Genomic DNA, 19,838 nt, shown 5'->3' with positions numbered 1-19,838 from the left:
TCAGGGGCATAACTATAATAGGGCAAGGGGAGACAGTTGTCTGGGGGCCCACTGCCTTGGGCCCCCCCCCAGAGGCAAGTCACATGACTGACCCCCCCAGCTGCGGCTTCCTTCAGTTGTATTCATCCTCCGAAATTGATGTGAGTGTTAAGACCTGGAGCTACCAGAACAGCATGTCTTTCTTTAGTGCCATTAAATGGCTTGCATTGTCCACAAGTTACAAAACCTTTAAAAAAAATTTAGAATGATGTTCTATTGTGGCACATAGGAGATATATATATATATATATTACTATGCTTTTTGTTACCACTATTCAGCCTCATTTAAGATTTCTTTACTTCATGAGCTGAGCTTCTGTGAGGGAGGGGCCCATTTTAAAATCTTGTCTCTGGGCCCATTCCAACCTTGCTACACCCCTGCTCCCATTCATATGCAAACAAGGTGGACCATGCTTAGCAAAGAGGACAAGCCCTGCTTGCTACCACAAGGCCAGCTCTCCTCCCTTAGTTATCATTCCCTTTCACCCCTATTTAGCAGAAACCTCCTTTATAGTGGCCTTTCCCCAACCTTCCTGCCTCCCCAGTATTTGCTTCTTACCCCCAATGAAAAATGTCTTGCTACACCCCTGCAAAAAAAAGTTAGACCAATTCATCCCTAGAAAGTCCCCGGGATAGAGAGGGAATCTGTGCTGTTTGGCTGGCTCTCTTCTGCACCTCCAGGAGGTTAAAGCGAAGCCAGGTAATGCATTCAACAGTGGTGAGCATTCATACACTATGAGGGTGGAGCAAAAGCTTTCAGAGACCGAAACTGGCTGAAGGCAGGCAGGTACTTTAAAGGAGAGCTCGCTCCAGCTGACCTGATTTATTGGAGAGTTCGAGACAGAGAGTGGGCTGGAAGTGGCAGAAAAGAATTCCACCCGCCCCGCTGGTCAACAGACTTTGTGGGCTCTTTGGAGATCCAGGTACCCGACAGGGAAGGAGCAGTTCTGCACCGGAGGCTCAGCGTGCTAAGGTGACACAGGGAGTGCCCTGCCCTCTTTGCCTAGACATGTGCAATGGATAAGCACAGGGCGATTGATCACGTCAAAGATTGGGCAGGTAAGGGCCTGTTTGACTCATAGCCCAAGCAGTGACTGCGACAACCACAGATACCTTCAGAAACCTACTCTCACTGGATGCTCCATCACGACGACATCTCTCTCCACCCAGGAACTGCAGGTGATGATGGTTTGTGTGAGGGAAGTGGGTGAGGGAAGGTAATTTGGGCAAGGACTAGACCAGGAAGCCCCAGGGCAAAAGAAGATGGACCGTGACCTTGTGACCTATAGCCATTGCTCAGCCCTCTGGCACATAAGACGATTCCCCCAGATGTATGAAGAGAAATACAAATGCCATCAGTTTCTTATTTATTTGATTTGATTTGATTTGATTTGATTTGATTTGTATACTGCTCTTCCAAAATGGCTCAGGGCGGTTTACGGTCTTGGGCAGTCTCTCCTTGAGACACACCACCTCGATACTTTCCAGGAATCGTTCATATAGAACTGGATTGAATGATCCAGTTAATTGATCTCTCTCTCTCTAGAGAACCACCACTTCACACCTGTACAGTGGCATTTTCTGCCCTAGATTCCCCCTCGCCGTGTCTTCTTCACTGCTAAAGCAATGCCTTTCCTTTGCAAAATAGAAAATGCGTATTTAGAGGTGACAATATGACTTGGGAAAGGATTGTGCTACAATGTCTAATGTAAGGTTGAATGCCTTTTCACATTCAGAATGGATCAGTGTTTGGATTATTTTGACTTTTAATGTCACCTTCCCTCTTAATGAAAAAGAGGGAGAGATGGCCAAGAAAGTGACAATCAGATCACGGAGTCAGGAGAGAATCAATTCTGTTTTGCAAAAGAAAGGTTTTAGCAGCAAAGGGTGGAGTGCGGAACCTAAGACAGATTCATTCCCGAGAGAGAGAGAGAGAGAGAGATTTTAACTGGAACATTAACTCCAGTTCTATATAAACTATTCAGGACTTTCAAATGCATTTTTCTTGGGTTATTTTCTCTAGGCAGCATCCAGACCAAGTTAGTCATGGCTACGCCTCACTGAAATTAATAGGCTGTAAGTTAGTCATGACCAACTTGTCTCATGGATTTCAGTGGTGCTCAATCATGTTGACTGACATGAGGAAAAATGCCCACCGTAACCCCACTGAAATGTAAAGGACTACTTAGGTGTTGCCTAACTTGTCTTTTTTATTTCAGTGGGACTACTTTGAGCAATTCTTCTCATCGTATCAGCTGCTGCATGCCATGTTTACCACCTACATATATGAAAATACATTTTTAAAGCAAATTTTTAAAAATGAAAGTGAAAATTCCCTTCACAGATTGCTGTGAAATGATTGATACTTTCCTTTAGCAATGCTTCATAAGTCATATTTGAGATATAAACCTTGGGCATTCATTTTGACACTTACAGGAGTAACTCCCATCATATATACACACCATGTATTTATCCTTCTCTTCTCTTCTCTTCTCTTCTCTTCTCTTCTCTTCTCTCTGCTCACTTCTGTGGGCCTTTCCAAAAAGGCTTTTATTTTTCGAGGACAGATCCACTCCACTGTAACAAAGTGGCTGCCACAAACACTTCCGTGGTGCAAGACCATCTTTTTCCAGTGGTAACTCAGCTGCTCGGTTTGGGAGGCTGATTTGTGCCTCGGGAACTGCAGCCCTCCTTGTGCTACTATCATGCAGAACGTGTTTGCTCCGGGGTCTCAGGCACTTAGTGGTGCAGTATGGATTTCCGTGCTGCTTCTGCTGCAAATTCTTTTCTCTTTGACGCTTTCCAGATTGTGAGCCTTACAATGCGAAAAGCGGTGTAAGCGGCAACATTTTGTGTCGCTGAATTCAAACTGCATTCGAGATCTGTTGTCAGGGGGCAAGCCTCCTACAACAGGCAAATACAGCTTTATTTATTTAATTTTTTTGCCACACAGATGTGACATTATAGGGCTGTAACGCAGCAATAAGATTCCAAAGAAGGCGTCAGAAATATGAACGGCACCTTCCTTACATCGCAGGGGCTGCGATGTCAAAACACAGGCAATACAGAGGCACACTTAAGGGACCCATTGCGACACTGTGATAGTGTGCAATCTGGAAAGCACCTTTTAGAGGCTGTGCACTGCCCCTCTTCTGCACAAGTCTCTTTCAGCAGAAAAGAAAAGCCCAGCTAACACCTGCTGGTGGAAAGGGGAGCTTAATAATCTTTTTCATTATCTGGGGATGGAAGAAGGATTCCAGTGACAGAATACTTGATGGGCGGGGGTGTTTCTGCCTCATTAGCCATCGGGAAGGTGAAGGGGGGTGCTCCAAAAAGCCCCCTGCCCCTTTTTACCTCTTGCTCCCTAATACAGTACCACATGGCACACTCACTTACTCACCAACACACACCCCAACTGTAATTAGAACCTTGAACCACCGTGTAAGAAAAGAAGCTGGATTTAGATCAAGGAAATCAGGTTCAGTGCAAGGGCCTTAACTTAATAGGGCCGTTGGCTGGGTTGTGTTTATGGTTCCGTCACTTGGAACATGACAGGATGGAGAGCAGCAAACGCAAAGGGCTCATTGTGCCTTGGGTGAGCCTGCTGTTCAGGAACTCCAGAAAATTACCTTAACTTCAGTCTCCACTGGAGGACAGCTCAGGCTGCCATCGCAGGAGCCATATTGTGCTGGAGGACCAGCAGGGAGCTTCCTTCATCCTCATTTGTCTGGTCAGGGGTGCTCAGGCATTGAATGGCAGTAACAGGGTGTGAACCCACATAACTGGATCTTTCCACTTCCAGGCAACGAGAAGGAAGGTGGGGCCAGCAGGGATTTAAGGGTGACAGATGCAGTGACAATAAATTCCTCTTGATCCAACAGCACTTCCGACGACAAGTCACACGTATGCAGGCGCCGTTTACTCCCTACAGGGCCGTGAGGCTTCTGACCGCAGTGCTATTCCTGATGACATGTCCAGGTAGGCAAACAACATTCTCGGGGTGTTTGGCCAAAAGGATGTGTCTGAGCGCAAAGTATGCACAAGTGTCTGTCCCTCTGCACATCTGCAGTGTGGGTTGATATGTCTGGGTAATTGGTCAACTGTCCTAGAGGAAGCGGGCCGCCTTGGTACTGAATATAAGGGTTTGTTTAATTGTATGAATTGATTATTGACTTCAAATGTTTCCATTCCGCCCCTCCATCATGATGCTTCTCGGGGCAGCTTTCAAATAGATTCCGGGAAGCCACATAATGCTCCTTTCCACATTGCTTCCATCATGTTGGCTAGGGGTAGGAGAGCTGGTAAGGGAAAGTGTGCCGTTGAGTCAGTGTCGACAAGCATGAACTATCCCCTTTGCTAAGCAGGGTCTGCCCTGGTTTGCATTTGAATGGGAGACAACATGTGTGAGTTCTGTGGGGATGGGACCACTCTGGGAAGAGCACCTACATGCTTGTGTGCAGAAGGTTCCAAGTTCCCACCCTGACAGCATCTCCAAGATAGGGCTGGGAGAGACTCCTGCCTGCAACCTTGGAGAAGCCGCTACCAGTCTGTGAAGACAATACTGAGCTGGATGGACCAACGGTCTGACTCAGTAGAAGGCAGCTTCCTATGTTCCTAAGTAAAATAAACAGGCAGCAAAGCAGTATGAAAAACAGGACTAAAAGCTGGAATCCCAATTCAAACCACCATGTTTAAAATTCAAGAGGGCATAGGCAGCTGAAAGAGACCTTGTTAATCAATGTTCATCCCCGTTCCTATGAGAGCATATGCAAAGAGGCAAACAGAAAAGATCATTCTATACAAGACGACGGAGGTGAAGCATCTAAGAGAGGGAGGAGACACAGATGGGGTTAAAGCCTCTCCCCTCTGGAGCTTTCCCAGACGGGAGGCTTTATTGCAGCTGGAAGTGCCTAAAGTTAAGCTGTTTTGAACACTGCACCACCAAAGTGCTACTTTTTGAGGACACAGAGTAACTGCGCATTGTCAGAAGCAAAGCTGAATAATGCCATTGGTTGTACGAACAGCACTTTCTGTCGCTGTGCTGGCGTCATTGTAAATGGTGCCCTTATATGAACTCCACCCCCACCCTGTGGTGTTTTTGATTAATCCATTCCTTGATCCAGGCCAGCTTTTGAATGGTGCTTTAGTTTCTTGTATTCAAGTCCTGGAGTAGAGGCGGGGCTAACAAAAACAGCCAGCAGCAAGAGCACTGAAGGCAGTCTGCACTGGCCTCTCTGTATATTATTATTATTATTACTATTATTTATTTTATTAAATAAAATAAATGCAGAACGCAGCTGCCAGGGTTCTCTCTGGAACTGCTCGCTCGGAGCATATCACACCTATTTTGAAAGAGCTGCACTGGCTGCCAATTTGTTTCCGGAACTAATTCAAGACGCTGGTTATTACCTTTAGAGCTCTGAATAGTTTGGGCCCTGGATACCGGGAGGACCGCCTGCTCCCAAGGGTCTCTGCTCACCTAACAAGGGTGTCAGAGGGGCCTTTACTCCATGTGCTGATGTTGAGAGAAGCTCAATTGCTGTGCAAGCAGGATAGGGCTTTCTCTGTTGTTATTTATTTATTTTATTTATTTCTTCGATTTCTATACCGCCCTTCCAAAAATGGCTCAGGGCGGTTTACACAGCGAAATAATAAATAAAGTCTTGTTGCCCCCCAGCTCCAGAATGCTCTCCCAGTGAATGTCCACTCCTTGACATTGGTGGCTGCTTTTAAAAAACAATGAAAGACCTTTTTATTTGTTCAGGCATTTACCCCATAAGGGCTGCCGGGGTCTTTCAGCTTTCCTGCTTCTGTTTGTCTTTTTTATGGCTGGTTGTGTGTGTCTGTGTCTGTGTGTGTCTGTGTGTTATTGTTTTACCATTAAACTGATTTTCAGGTTTCAAATGTGGTTTTTATGGAGTTTTATTGTATTTCAACTTTTGTAAACCGCCTTGGGATGTCTTATAAATAATACATCTTATTTATGTATTATTTCCCTGTGTTAACCACCCTGAGCCATATTTGGAAGGGCGGTATAGAAATTGAATAAATTAATAATAATAATAATAATAATAATAATAATAATAATAATAATAAATGTTCCTGCTTCACCAGCAGTCTTCAGCCTACAGACTTCCTCACGGCTCCTATCCGTGCCATTAGAATCCTTTTGCCTTTCTGTGGCCTCCCCTTCCCCTTCTCGCCTGCCAGCCAGGAGCAGCAGGCCCTCCACCTCTCCTTCATGTACCGCACCTCTTGAGTGTATGCACCAGAATTCAGCCCAGCAAGCGGCTCTTTCATGAGGCAAGGTCAGGCCATTGCCTCAGGGGGTGAAGATTCCTGGGGCACCAGCAGAGTGGTGAGATGTCACCTGCTGTCACCATTGGAGCAGCTCTCTTGGACCAAGCCTATACTTGCACATTTTGCAAGGTGCACCACTGCTCACACTGGCTGGCATTCAGAGCAAGGCTGCATGGGTGCACTGAGAGAGCAGCCTGACAGAGCTTCCCAACTAACTGCACTTGTGCAGAGGAGAAGCAGCCATTTTTGACAGCCCCTCCTTCCCCAGGAAGCCCTCTGTGCCACCTGAAAATATGTGCCCAAGGGCTACACAACCCTCAAGGACATATTTTCAGGTGGCACAGAGGGCTTCCTGAGGAAGGGAGAGGCGTCAAAAATTGTCATGTCCCTGTGCACCAATGCAGTTAGTTGGCTGTTAGGCTGCTCTCTCACTGCACTCTTGCTTCCCTGCTCTGTCACTCTTTACAAACCGTACAAAAAGCACGAGGAGAGAAGAAGAGGCTGCTGGCAACCTTCTGCCCTCCCTGCCCACTTGTGCACTTTCAAAGTCTGCACAGATTTGTTTTCAAAGGGGGCTGGCTGGCCCTAGGGATGTGTGAGAAGTGACTCAACCTCCATGCGCATACGTGGCGGCCTCCAAAATGGCCACTGTGAGCTCAGAGAGGGCTGAAACAGCCCATAAGAGACCAGGGGGAGGCTGGCAGGGTAGGAGGAACCACTGAAGACACCCACTCACACCCACACGACCAGAGCAGCACCCTCAGAGGCCTCGGAGGTAGTAAGTCTGCCATTTTTTTAAAAAAAGCCCCATAAAGTCCCTGGCACCCCCAAAACAGCTCAAATTCAAGCCAAGCTGGGCTCCTCATTTGGGGTGCCAAAACCAAACATGGCCGGTTCGGTTCGAGTCCAGTTCGGACTCAGAACAAACCAGGCGAACCGGTTTTGTGCACATCCCTATCTGGCCCCCACCAGGGGCATGGGACAAGGCAGCGTTTTGCTCCTCACCACAGGTAGCATCCTAACTTGGGCCCAAGCAGAAGTTTTCGCTTGAGCCCAAGCAAAATGTTGCCCAAGGTTTCCACTGAGGCTGACCTCCCCATCTCCATGCTGCTTTGCCCTAGGACTTTGCAAGATGTGTCTGAACCTGCAAATAATCTTGGCTGGTTTCCTCCCCAGTAGCAGCGCAAGATGACTCACGGATCGTCGGGGGACGTGAGTGCCCCAGGCACCGCCAGCCCTACCAAGTTATCCTCTCCAACAACATGAAAAATGGCCCTGATATTCAGTGTGGAGGCGTCCTGATAGAGAAGGACTGGGTGATCACCGCTGCCCACTGTGATAACATGGGGTAAGGAAATGCCAGGGAACTGGAGGGTTGGAGCAAGGAAGACAGTGGGTGTGCTTCTGGATGTCCAATTTTCTGAGTGTCCGTTGGGTCACCCAGGGGCTACAAGGAGCACCACAGTTTGTTCTGGAGGCATGTGGTTCATGCACGTGAAACTGTTTTATGGGAGTGAGTCATCGGGTACACACAGAAGGGACCAGAAACAACCCCAAACCATCCGTCTAGCAATCTAGTCTCAAAGAGGATGGTGAGATGTTATATGAACCAGTTGAACCTGGATGCCCTTTTCTAACCATACAGTTTCACATAAGGAGCCAGGTGTAGTGGTTAGAGTGCCGGACTAGGACCGGGGAGACCCGAGTTCAAATCCCCATTCAGCCATGAGACTTGCAGGGTGACTCTGGGCCAGTCACTTCTCTCTCAGCCTAACCTACTTCACAGGGTTGTTGTGAGGAGAAACTTAAGTCTGTAGTACACTGCTCTGGGCTTCTTGGAGGAAGAGTGGGATATAAATATAATAATAATAATAATTTTGGCTACCGGTAGCCAAAAATTGGTGGGACCATAAAATTGAAAAAGTTGTAGGAAATGAAGATGCAAAAATATTATGGGACTTCCAACTACAAACAGACAAACATCTGCCACACAATACACCAGATATAAATGTAGTCAAGAAGAAAGAAAAACAAGTTAAAATAATCGGCATAGCGAATACCAGGTGATAGTTGAATACAAGAAAAAGGGGAAAAAACAAAATACAAAAGATCTACAAATTGAAATTGAAAGCTTGTGGCAGAAGAACACTAAAATAATCCCTGTAGTAACTGGCGCCCTAGGTGCAATTCCAAAACACCTTGAAGAGCACCTCAACACATGATAGGGGCCACAGAAATCACCATCAGCCAATTACAAAAAGCAGCTTTACTGGGAACAGCCTATATTCTGTGCCGATATCTATAATAACAACAACAGCAACAATATTGATAATAAAATTCAGCCATCCCAGTTCCTTGGGAAGGACTCGATGTCTGGATAAAACAAACCAGTCAATAACACCTGTCTGACTGTGTAAACAACAACAACAACAACAACAATATACACATTTGCAGAAATGCTCCCAGACACCATCCTGTGACTGTAAAAAGACCACTGAGGAACTAGCTCTGATGTCAAATGGCTGACAGCCTGTGCAGCATCCCATGGGCATTATTTATTTATTCGATTTATAAACTGCCTGATACGAAACATCTCCAGGCAATTTACATAAAATCCCAGACATACCCTTTGCCTATCTTAGAGAGCCGGTGAAGATCAAGCCTGTTTTACAAAACCTTCCAGGACGTTCGGACAAATTCTACATCAAATATTTGCTGATAGATACAAATTCGTCAGTAATACACACATTTGTGAAATTTTGTTGTTCTACAATATGAGTTTGACATTCTGCTCACTATGGTTAGAACCAGTGTAGAGATATGTTATTAGTATGGTTGTGTTCAAATTTTATAATTGTTTTAGGTGTACTTTATTACTGAGACTGTAATAAAGACTGACTGAATGACTGACAGTTTCCCAATACTTAAACAGTCACCATAACATAGAGAAAAGAGAAGTATTTCCTTGTCTTCTATCTGCCAGTTACCTTCCAGAGTCAGGAAGTCTAGGCTGTATCCTTTCATTACCTGTTTGGGTGGCCTTCCATGAGTCACTTTTTCTGTGCTTAGTTTCTTTGGCATACATAACAGCTAGGTGATCTTGAGTTAGCCTCATATTTCCACTGGCATCTGAACAGCAATCTTGGGGATCATCTTTGCAAGTTGAGCAGTGATGTCATTTCTCATGACCTAATTTGCCCAGACAGCAATTGCAGGACAATGAAGAAAGGAGGGAGAGAGAGCACCTTTGCTTTCCATCTAGCTCACTTTTCATGGCAATATATTTGCTTTCATGTTGCTTTCAGCTGCTAACTGAGCAAAGAGGCATCTTTTTAAAGTGGTGATTTTCTTTATTTAGCAGGGGGAGAGCAACTGGCCCTTTCCGTCCCCAGCACAGCAACCTTCCAGTGGCTGTTTCTTGTTTCTATCTTATATTACCTTTGTAGAGCCCTTTGGGCACAGGGAGCCATTTTATTTGATTGATTGATTGATTGATTGATTGATTGATATCTATTTAAACCGCGTTGGGAACTTTTGTTGAAAAGCAGTATATAAATATTTGTCGTGTTCCAAAAACATAGATAGATAGATAGATAGATAGATACACACACACTATCTATCTATCTATCTATCTATATGCAGGAACTAATCTGCCTACTTTTTGTACGGCTGCCATCTTCGATCGGGGTGCATGGTGGCATTGTCACAAACCACGCTATTCAGCTGTCCCTATGTGGCACAATATCTGTACCAAATTTGGTGCACAATGGTGCAGACATTGTGAAGTTGTTGAGGGACACAAACATATGGACAGACACCCACATGAACAGCAAGGTAATCTCATAAGTATACTTTCCATGGGGGAAAGAGGATAAAAACTGATGTCCATCTGTTTTCAAGATTGAGGTCTGAAAGATTTTCCTCTTCAACTATTTATACAGCGTATATACTTTGAGTGTCCGGGGCAAGAAGAAGGTGAGATAACAAAACAAGGAGTGCAGAATCCAAGGGTAAGAGTTGTGGTATGCAAAGAAAAGGCAGTGGAGTGGAATCAGGTATATTAAGAGTTCAATGAAATAGACATTATCTACAGAGTGCAGTCTGCCTTCAGTGCTCTTGCTGCTGGTTGTTTGTTAGCCCCGCCTCTACTCCAGGGCTGGAATACAAATAACTGAAGGCTGAAGCCCCATTCAAAAGCTGGCCTGGATCAAGGAATGGATTCACCAAAAACAACACAAGGAGAAGGCCAGATGGAGAAGTTTGAGAGTAAAGAAAGAAAGCATGGGCAGAGAGGAGAGCTGAGGCAGAAGCTGCAACCTGCAAGGAAGTGAGGCAGAATCCGCCCCCCCTTGCCGCCACCCTTGAGTTCTTTGACTGGTTTTGGCTCTTCACAAAATACAGAGCTTGCATTTCCACGTCATTTACAATTGATAGGGCTTTCTATCTATTAAACTGGACATCTAGAAACTTAGAAGGAAACTTCATGATTGATTGGATTGCTGGTTGTGGCACTTTCCCCCGTTTACTTTGAAGAGGCCAGTGGTGAAGTCCATTTTGAACGTACTGTACTATATAGGGATTGTTCGGATTCATACTTTTGATTGATTTATGTATTCATTAAGAGTATTTATGGTTTTCTATATGTACTGTCTATGTGGATATTTTAGCTAAGAATTTTTAAAAATTTATTCTATATTATCACTGATTTTATAGTGTTTAGAGGGTTGCAATATTTTTGTTATCTACAGGTTAGATTAATAGTTCTTTGGAGGCCCATGCATACTTCTAGATTATCTATCTATCTATCTATCTATCTATCTATCTATCTATCTATCTATCTATCACATTTTTATACTGCCCAAAACGCGAGTTCTCTGGGCAGTTTACAAGACACTAAAAACCAATAAAAAGTTTTTTATTAGGTGATTATAGTTTTGTATTAGGTGATTATATTGTGGTGGGGTCCTTTGGGGGAGGGTTTGTGGTATACTTCCTGCTTTAAAGCTCTGCACAGCTTGGGGCCAGGATATCTGTTGGGCCACATTTGCCCAAATGAACCTGCCAGAGCCCTTCCCTCATCATCTCAGGCCCTGCTCATGGTCCCGCCACTAACAGAGATCCAATTGGCAGGGATTGGAGACAGGGCTTAGAGACAGGGCCTTTTCAGTTGTGGCCCCTCGGCTTTGGAACGTCCTCCCCGAAGAGCTCCGCCATGCTTCCTCCTTCAGTGGGTTTTTTTTAAAAAACAAACAATTAAAAACACATCTTTTTAAAGAGGCTTTTCGGTGTTTCATCTGCTGCTGATATCTGGTAGGTTCTTTAGTTTCTATCGTCCTCAGCTTTTAGCTTTTTATTAATAATGTTTAGTTTGAAACTTCTAAGAAATTGTAATTTCAAATGTGTGTTTTTTAAACTTGTTGAACTTATTCATCTTTTATTATATATTGTATCTCTTTTAGTCATGTTGTAAGCCACCCTGAGCAGTAGTGTACTGGAGGGGTGGGGTATACATATTCTAAATAAACAAAATAAATGCAAATAAACGAAACCCTGGGCTGATATATCCTTGCACAGTACAAATAGTATGCCTGCCATTTTGAATGGGGTTTTTAGTTACTCATATTCCAGTCCTGGAGTAGAGGCGGGGCTAACAAACAGCCAGCAGCAAGAGCCCGGAAAAAGCAGCCTGCACTCGCTTCTCTGTACATCAGATCTATTTCATTAAACTGTTAATAGCCCTGATTCCACTCCACTGCCTTGCCCTTGCATGTCACAACTCTCTCCCTTGGATTCGACGACAATGATGGAGACAAATATCTAGAAACCACTTTCCCATAGAAGTGCTTAAAGTGGAACGATAGATAGGCAGAGAGAGATGCTTCCTCTTATGATCTTCTTCATGTGATCTGTTTTTCCTCCTCTGTTCATCCCATGCAGGGAGATCCATATGCGAATGGGGGATCACAGCTTGAGGGCCAACGAGGGCACAGAACAGTGTATCACATCCGTACAAAAATTCCCACACCCGAACTACGACCCCACCACGCACGACAGTGACGTCATGCTTATTCGACTGCGCAATCCGGCCATCATCAATGACTACGTGAAGCCCATCCCGCTGGCCGACACATGTGCTGAGCCAGGCGTCCGTTGCCTGGTGTCTGGCTGGGGCACCACCCAGTCCCCTAAATGTACAGTAGTGGACTGCAAATACATATGGGGGCACAGAGGGGGAATGGAGCCAGCAAGCTGGAGTCAGAAATCTGTAGGCCTCCGCTGTTCCTCTTTACCAGGGACAGCCTCTCTTTCCTGGAATCTATCCCTGGTCAATCACTGACCCTATTTTGTCATTGTCCCTGGTCAATCGCTTTCCCTCTTGGGGAAGCTTTGAGGAGAGCTGGTCTTGTGGTAGGAAGCATGACTTTTGTCCCCTTTGCTAAGCAGGGTCTGCCTTGGTTTGCATTTGAATGGGAGACTACATGATATTCCCCTTGCGGGGTGGAGCTGCTCTGGGAAGAGTATAGCAGGTTCCAAGTTACCTCCTTGGCAGCATCTCCAAGATAGGGCTGAGAGAGACTCCTGCCTGCAACCTTAGAGATGCCACTGCCAGTCTGTGTAGACAATACTGAGCTAGATGGACTAATGGTCTGACTCAGGATATGGCAGCTCCTTATGTTCCTGTTTGTTCCATTATTTTTTTCATGTGAGTTGCTGGAGTTGCCATTCTTCAGGATTCCCCTCCCTCCGTATAGTCTCTAGAAATTAAATCTCCACGTGGGTGGGTGGGTGGATACATCATGCCTCTAAGGCACTTGCATGTGCACATTAAGGCACTGTGTGCAAGGCACAGCATATAGCAGGTGAGATCCAGTTCTCCAGAGATGTATATTAGTGAGGTGGGGGCACTTGGCCAATAATCCTTGGTATGAGAACTGGTTTTACAAATCGATTCCTATTTTCATCCCGAAATGTTGGGGGTATGGACTCGGTTCATCTGCTTTGTTCTTCTGCCATTTTCTCAGCACCAGCTGCTGACCACGAACTGACTGCTACATTTCTGGTGAAAGGGAGAAAGAGCTAGTTCTTCTGGGCTTGCTTTGGCAGCACATCTGCTAAAATTGGAAGACTGGTTCTTCTCAGAAAGCCAGAGCTGGCCAGCAGGTGGCGCTGCATAAATTGCACAAAGTCCCTGCTCTGCATCTGAACTTGCTTTTAAAACAACAACAACAACAACAACCCTGCATTCTATTTGTGGCATGTTTGTGGCCAAAACTGTATGCTGAGTTGATTGGCCACAGCTCCTACACACTGTACCTCATACCACCCATGCTGATTGGCCATGCCTCCTACACATTCCCAGGCACTCCCCTATTTTCATCAGTGAAATATCGGAGGTAATGCAACTCACACTGTCTTTGAGCTGGTCTTGTGGTAGCAAGCATGACTTGTCCCCTTAGCTAAGCAGGGTCCGGCCTGATTGCATATGAAAGGGAGACTAGAAGTGTGAGCACCGTAAGATATATTCCCCTTAGGGGATGGAGCTGCTCTGGGAAGAGCATCTATGTTCCAGCTTCCCTCCCTGGCAGCATCTCCAATATAGGGCTGAGAGAGATTCCTGCCTGCAACCTTGGAGAAGCCGCTGCCAGTATATGTAGACAATACTGAGCAAGATGGACCTATGGTTTGACTCAGTATATGGCAGCTTCCTCTGTTCCTGTGTCTCTGGTTCCTTGCAGATGGCAAGAAGATGCTGGATGTGAGAAGCTTTTCACACAAATGCCTGCAACCTTGGAGAAGCCGCTGCCAGTCTATGTAGACAATACTGAGCTAGATAGACCAATGGTCTGACTCAGTATATGGCAGTTTCCTATGTTCCTATGCCTCCCAGCTGTTTTTGGACCACAACTCCCATAATCCCCAGCCACAGTGGTCCAATAGCCAGAGATTATGGGAGTTGTAGGCCAACATCTGCAGGAGGGTCAAAGTTGAGCCGGCCTGGTGTAGAGACAGACAGCAGAACAAGGGGCCAATTGTGTGTGTGTGTGTCTCTCTCTCTCTCTCTCTCTCTCTCTCTCTCTCTCTCTCTCTCTCTCTCTCTCTCTCCATACCGATCTTTAGAGGAAAGTGTCAGCACAAAGCCCATTGTTTTTAATGGAAGTGTGCCGCAAGGATCTTCCAAGGTCTTTCTTCTGAAACTTCTAATCAATAGGTCCTCATCAGCATCTATTCATTTCTTTATCACCTCATCAATTTGGGCCATCCCACCCACTAGGTAGACCTGAGCCATCACCTAGAGCACCGATTCATTGCCTGGGTTAGGGTGGGTGGGCTGTGTCCCTTTCTTCTCCAAACTTCCCTTTCTTCTCCAAGCAACCACTGACATGTCAGCCTTGCCCGAAGCACCCACTCGCTCTCCTCCAGAGAGGGGGTGTGAGCGGGTGCAATGCAGGAGAAAGAGCCCATGAGCCAATCCAAGCTGGCCTTGCTTTGTTCTCTCCCCTGTCCTGGCAAATGAGCAGCCTGCACAGCTCAGGTTCAAGCTGAGGCTTCACGCCTCTTGGCTGAGAGGACAGCAAAGTCAGATTTCACCTGATTAATGACTGACTGACTGATTGATTGATTGATTAAGTGCCGTCAAGTCGGTGTCGACTCTTAGCAACCACATAGATAGATTCTCCTAGGAAACCGAAAATCCTTTCTATACTACCTTTCTGGCAATGTACCCAAGGGGGCTTATGGTTTAAACCAGAGGTTCCCCACCTGTGGTCCTCCAGAGGTTGCTGAACTACAACTCCCATCATCCCCAGCCTGTTGTGGCTAGGGATGATGGGAGCTGTAGTTCAGCAACCTTTGGAGAACCACAGGTGGGGAACCTCTGGTTGAAAATCATGACACACACAGCCTGAGAGACAGCCTGATAGGAAAAGGATAGAAAATGCTACACAGCCTGATAGAAAAGGAAAATATGCACCTTCAAGTATCCATTGCTTCTGCATGGCTACATAATTGGTGTAATGGTCAGATAAAATGGCAGGTGAAAGAGACTGTTCTGTTCTGGGGCAAGAAGAGCCGAATGGTCCCTGGTCTATGGGAGGAGAGGTGGTCTTGTGGAAGCAAGCATGACTTGTCCCCTCTGCTAAGCAGGGTTTGCCCTGGTTTGAATTTGAATGGGAGACTGCATGTGAGAGCACTGTAAGATATTCCCCTTAGGGGATGGGGCCGCTCTGGGGAAAACATCTGCATGCTTGCATGTAGAAGGTTCCAAGTTTCCTCCCTGGCATCTCCAAGATAGGGCTGAGAGAAATTCCTGCCTGCAACCTTGGAGAAGCTACTGCCAGTATGTGTGAACAATACTGAGCTAGATGGACCAATGGTCTGACTCGGTAGAAGGCAGCTTCCTATGTTCCTATGTTCCATGTTCCTAAGCCAAGAAGAGAAAGTGGGCTTTACGGTCTCCGCTCTTCCTCAGATGCAGCCATGTGGGATGGCCATGGTTGGAGTCAGTTCTGAGCCAGGAGGAACCACATGACATTTGGTCCCAGCTTTCTCCCCTCTCCCACTGATGTAGCCCAGTGGAACGCCTATGGATGGAGGCACATCCACATTCAAGTGGCAGTTACACAGACAGGCCAGCAAAGGGAAACTCAATGTTTCACCTCTCCCTCAGAATCAGATGCTTTAGATGCTAGGTTCTCAACATTTTTTTTAAAAAAACAAGCATACCCGGAGTTGGAGCTCAGGTATCCCATGGAAGTTTTTCACACCCGGCTTTTAGTTTGCATCTCCCCCAGAATGGAGGGGATGCATTTATATATCAGCCCAATTTACCCCAAAGTCCCTGCAAGCTATTGGGGAGCACTTTCATTGCACATTAGTGAAGCTGTTCACATGCGTGTGCAAAACCAGTTTTGCACACACATGTGAACCACCAGGAACGGGTCCGATCCCAGCGGCACCATGGCGGCAAACCCGCCCACAAAGCCTCCCCTCAAAATGGGGTTATTTATTTATTTATTTATTTATTTATTGTTACATTTATATACCGCCTTTCATTAAAACAATCCCAAGGCGGTTTACAGCAGAATTTAAAACAAGATTCTAGAAATGACACAATTAAAATGTAAGCCAAAAATATAAAAACAATTCTGATTGAAAATTTAAAATACAAGCTTAAAAACAGTACAGAATACATTACCCAGCTAGATGGACCAAGGGTCTGACTCGGTATAAGGCAGCAGAGCAGCAGCAGAGACAATCATATAAAAGCCTGGGTAAAAGGCCAGGATTTAACATTCTCTTAATCCCATTTTTAAAATCATGTGTCAGACTTGGGGAGGGGAGACGAGGGGAGGAGAAGGAAGGGGGGATCCAAATAATGCACCGCGCACACTCATGTGGTGCATTGTTGGAGCTCCAGGGGGCAGGGTGACCCACAGCAACGCATAACCACGCCCCAACCTTCAGAGCTAGCAGCAGCAGCAGGCAGTGCTCGTGTGGGCGAGCGATTCACCTGCCCAGGGACATCGGATCGATCGTTTGCAGGCAGGTAAGCTCTTCAGGGCTTCCTCCCCGAAAACCGGGTAGACCTCACTTCTCGTGAGAAAGGGCTCAGAGTGTAGTCCGATTTCTATGCAGGGTAAAAAAAAAATCAACTTTTTGTGTTTTGGGGGACAACTTCTATCTCACAGTAAAGCTTTGCAGTAAATCCATGGTAAAGCCTGCTGTCTGGGAAAGCTTGTGGAGAGTGTGTGTGTGTGTGTGTGTGTGTGTGTGTGTGTGTGTGACAGTTATGAGACAGGCTACTCCAGCAGTGTGTTCTCTCTCATTTTTTTTCATCTGTGTGCAGAATGAGTTTTGTTCTGGATGGCAGTATCAAGGCAGTGTGCGCTCACATATATTCAGAGTGGGACCTTCCTGATTCAATCTGAGCAGGATCTAAAAATAACTGAGCGGACATTTAAAAACTTGTGTGCGTGCACATGTGTACACGCCTTAGAGGGAACACTGTACTCCAGGCATTGGCTGACGTCCAGACTAAGTTACTCATAAGGACTCCCATTGCAATGAATGGGAAAAGTTGACTGATCCTACCCATTTCAATGGGAATACTCAGTGCTGATTCTCCGACGCCTGTCAGTTAGGCTAAGGGGAGGGGCGTGCTGAGCTTCAGCCTGTAGCCGGCCAATCAGGAGCAGAGGAGGAGGGTCTTCACCCTCCTTCCTCCCCTTCTGCAGCAGACACATCGCTGAGGACATGTTGGCTTCAAGTCAGCGATTCTCAGGCGGGGAACATACAGCACAGCTACAGCGTGGGGAGGCAGGAAAGCTCTGAGTACCCCTTGGAAGCCCTCCAAGTACCCCTAGAGGTACTTGAACCCTCCCTGTTGGGAAACCCTGCTTTAGATAGAGTCACAGGAGCTTAAATTCTGAGTCAATGTAGCCTGGGGATGAGGAAGCACACACTTAGGAACATAGGAAGCTGCCTTATACCGAGTCAGACCCTTGATCCATCCAGCTCAGTATTCCCTACCCAGGCTGGCAGCGGCTTCTCCAAGACTGCAGGCAGGAGTCTTTCCCAGCCCTATCTGGAGATGCCCGAGAGGGAACTTGGAACCTTCTGCATGGAAGCACTCCTTGGAGGAGAGGGCAAGAGATGTGATGCTAGCCAAAGACAGCTTTAGCAGGTCCAGGTTGGGCCCACCAGGAAGGTCCTGGCTCTGTCTGTGGAATCCTTAACATCCATGAACAGCCTGTCTTCTTTGTTTGCAGCAGAGTTCCCCGACCTCCTGCAGTGTGCAGAAGTCTACACAATTTCGAATGAGCAATGCAACAAGGCATACCCAAATTCCATCACGAAAAACATGCTGTGCGCTACTGTGAAGGGAGGCGGTGTGGACTCCTGTCAGGTAAGAGATCTTCCCCCATCAGCAGGGTGGAAATCACAAAGCAATAAAATGTTGTTGGGATAAATCAGCACCGGATGCTTCTCAGAACAAATGCATGGTGACATCCGCATTTAGCCCTGTGGGGCCTGAGCAAAGAGGCATCTTTTTAAAGTGGTGATTCCCTTGATTCAGCAGGGGGAGAGCAACTGGCCCTATCCATCCCCAGCATAGCATCCTTCCAGTGGCCATTGCTAGAGTCTAACTTATGTTTCTTTTGTAGATTGTGAGCCCTTTGGGGACAGGGGGCCATTTTATTTATCTATTTATTTATTTCTATGTAAACCGCTTGGAAACTTTTGTTGAAAAGCGGTATATAGATACTTGTTGTAGTCGTATTTGTAGCCCAATGATTGGCCAGTGGGGGCAAGAGGGGGCAGGTGTCCCCACCCCGATTGAGTGAGTTCCCATTGAATTGTATTCAATGGGAATTGCATTGAGAGGCCGTTGTGTAGTAGTAGTAATAAAGTACTACTTTATTACTACTTGTACTACTTGTAGTAGCTCTTGTACTACTACTTGTAGTAGCTCTACTTGTACTACTTGTAGTAGCTCAAGTAGTACTACAAGTACTACTTGTAGTAGTAGTAATAAAGTACTACTACTACATTGAATTCAAAGGGGCATACTCCCAGGGAGGGGGTGTAGGTTTGCTGGCCTTGCCCCCACCCCACCCCTGGCGAACATCTTGTGGACGCCCATGCCAGTGATCTGTACTACTTTTTAAGCGAGGGCCACTTTGGCAAAAATAATTGCAATGCAAGATCCATTTCCCACTCTGCTGACCTCTGCACAGTACTGCACTTTTCTCGGTGCTGGGAGGACTCTGACTTAGCTGGTGGCCTGGTGCTCATTGCTTTGCACCCCTCCAGCGCCCTAGCCCACAGCCTAGCTGATGTTGCTTCTGCTCTTCTCCCTGCAGGGTGACTCCGGTGGTCCGCTGGTGTGCAACAATAAACTCCAGGGCATTGTTTCCTGGGGGATGCAGATCTGTGCACAGGATGGGAAACCTGGGGTCTACACAAACGTCTGTCAGTTCACCGGCTGGATTAACGACATCATACGGAGCAACTCAGTCAGTCGTGCGGCAGACATTTGCTAGTCTGTAATGGGAGATGTCACTGCTGGGTTCTGAGCTCTGAATAAAGAATATGAAACTGAGCTTTGACTTTTCACCTCCAGGCCATCAACCGCTGGAGTGCCTTATCTTGCCATGCCATGGCGTTTCCTTCTTTTTTGTTCACACCCATTATCCCAGTTAATTAAGACTGCAAGCAACCACCAAGTGGCACAAAAGGAAAATAAATACAAATAATAAATGTATTTAACATCATACCCAGAGTGCATATTTGCAGAGATCTCTCATGTTGCTTTCATGTTGCTTTCCCCTGCTAACTGAGCAAAGAGGCACCTTTTAAAAGTAGTAATTCTCTTATATTCTCTTCAAAGTAGTAATTCTCTTATACAGGGGGAGAGCAACTGGCCCTATCCATCCCTAGCATAGCATCCCTCCAGTGGCTGGTGCTGGTGTCTATTTTATATTTATTTTTCAGATTGTG

General features: G+C 46.2%; 1 protein-coding gene across 1 annotated transcript; it reads left to right on the top strand.

The window, feature by feature from the left end:
• Positions 1 to 1,054: 1,054 nt before the first annotated feature.
• Positions 1,055 to 19,402, top strand: LOC128332806 (trypsin-3-like). The gene is made up of 5 exons (XM_053267568.1): positions 1,055 to 1,097; positions 7,515 to 7,686; positions 12,276 to 12,529; positions 18,107 to 18,243; positions 19,202 to 19,402. The coding sequence occupies exons 1-5, from the start codon at positions 1,055 to 1,057 to the stop codon at positions 19,379 to 19,381; spliced, it is 786 nt and encodes a 261-aa protein (XP_053123543.1). The 3' UTR covers positions 19,382 to 19,402.
• Positions 19,403 to 19,838: the final 436 nt, after the last annotated feature.

Source organism: Hemicordylus capensis, chromosome 7, assembly GCF_027244095.1.
Source record: "Hemicordylus capensis ecotype Gifberg chromosome 7, rHemCap1.1.pri, whole genome shotgun sequence".
Taxonomy (NCBI): domain Eukaryota; kingdom Metazoa; phylum Chordata; class Lepidosauria; order Squamata; family Cordylidae; genus Hemicordylus; species Hemicordylus capensis.
Note: the sequence above shows the minus strand (reverse complement) of the source record. Positions and strands in the feature narration are given on the sequence as shown.

Bases quoted from the DNA above. Each gene is read 5' to 3' on its own strand.
- LOC128332806 (XM_053267568.1), top strand. From the start codon at position 1,055: ATGGATAAGCACAGGGCGATTGATCACGTCAAAGATTGGGCAG. The intron at 7,687-12,275 runs GTAAGGAAATGC...CATCCCATGCAG, and splicing joins GCCCACTGTGATAACATGGG to GGAGATCCATATGCGAATGG. The intron at 12,530-18,106 runs GTACAGTAGTGG...CTTTGTTTGCAG, and splicing joins CACCACCCAGTCCCCTAAAT to CAGAGTTCCCCGACCTCCTG.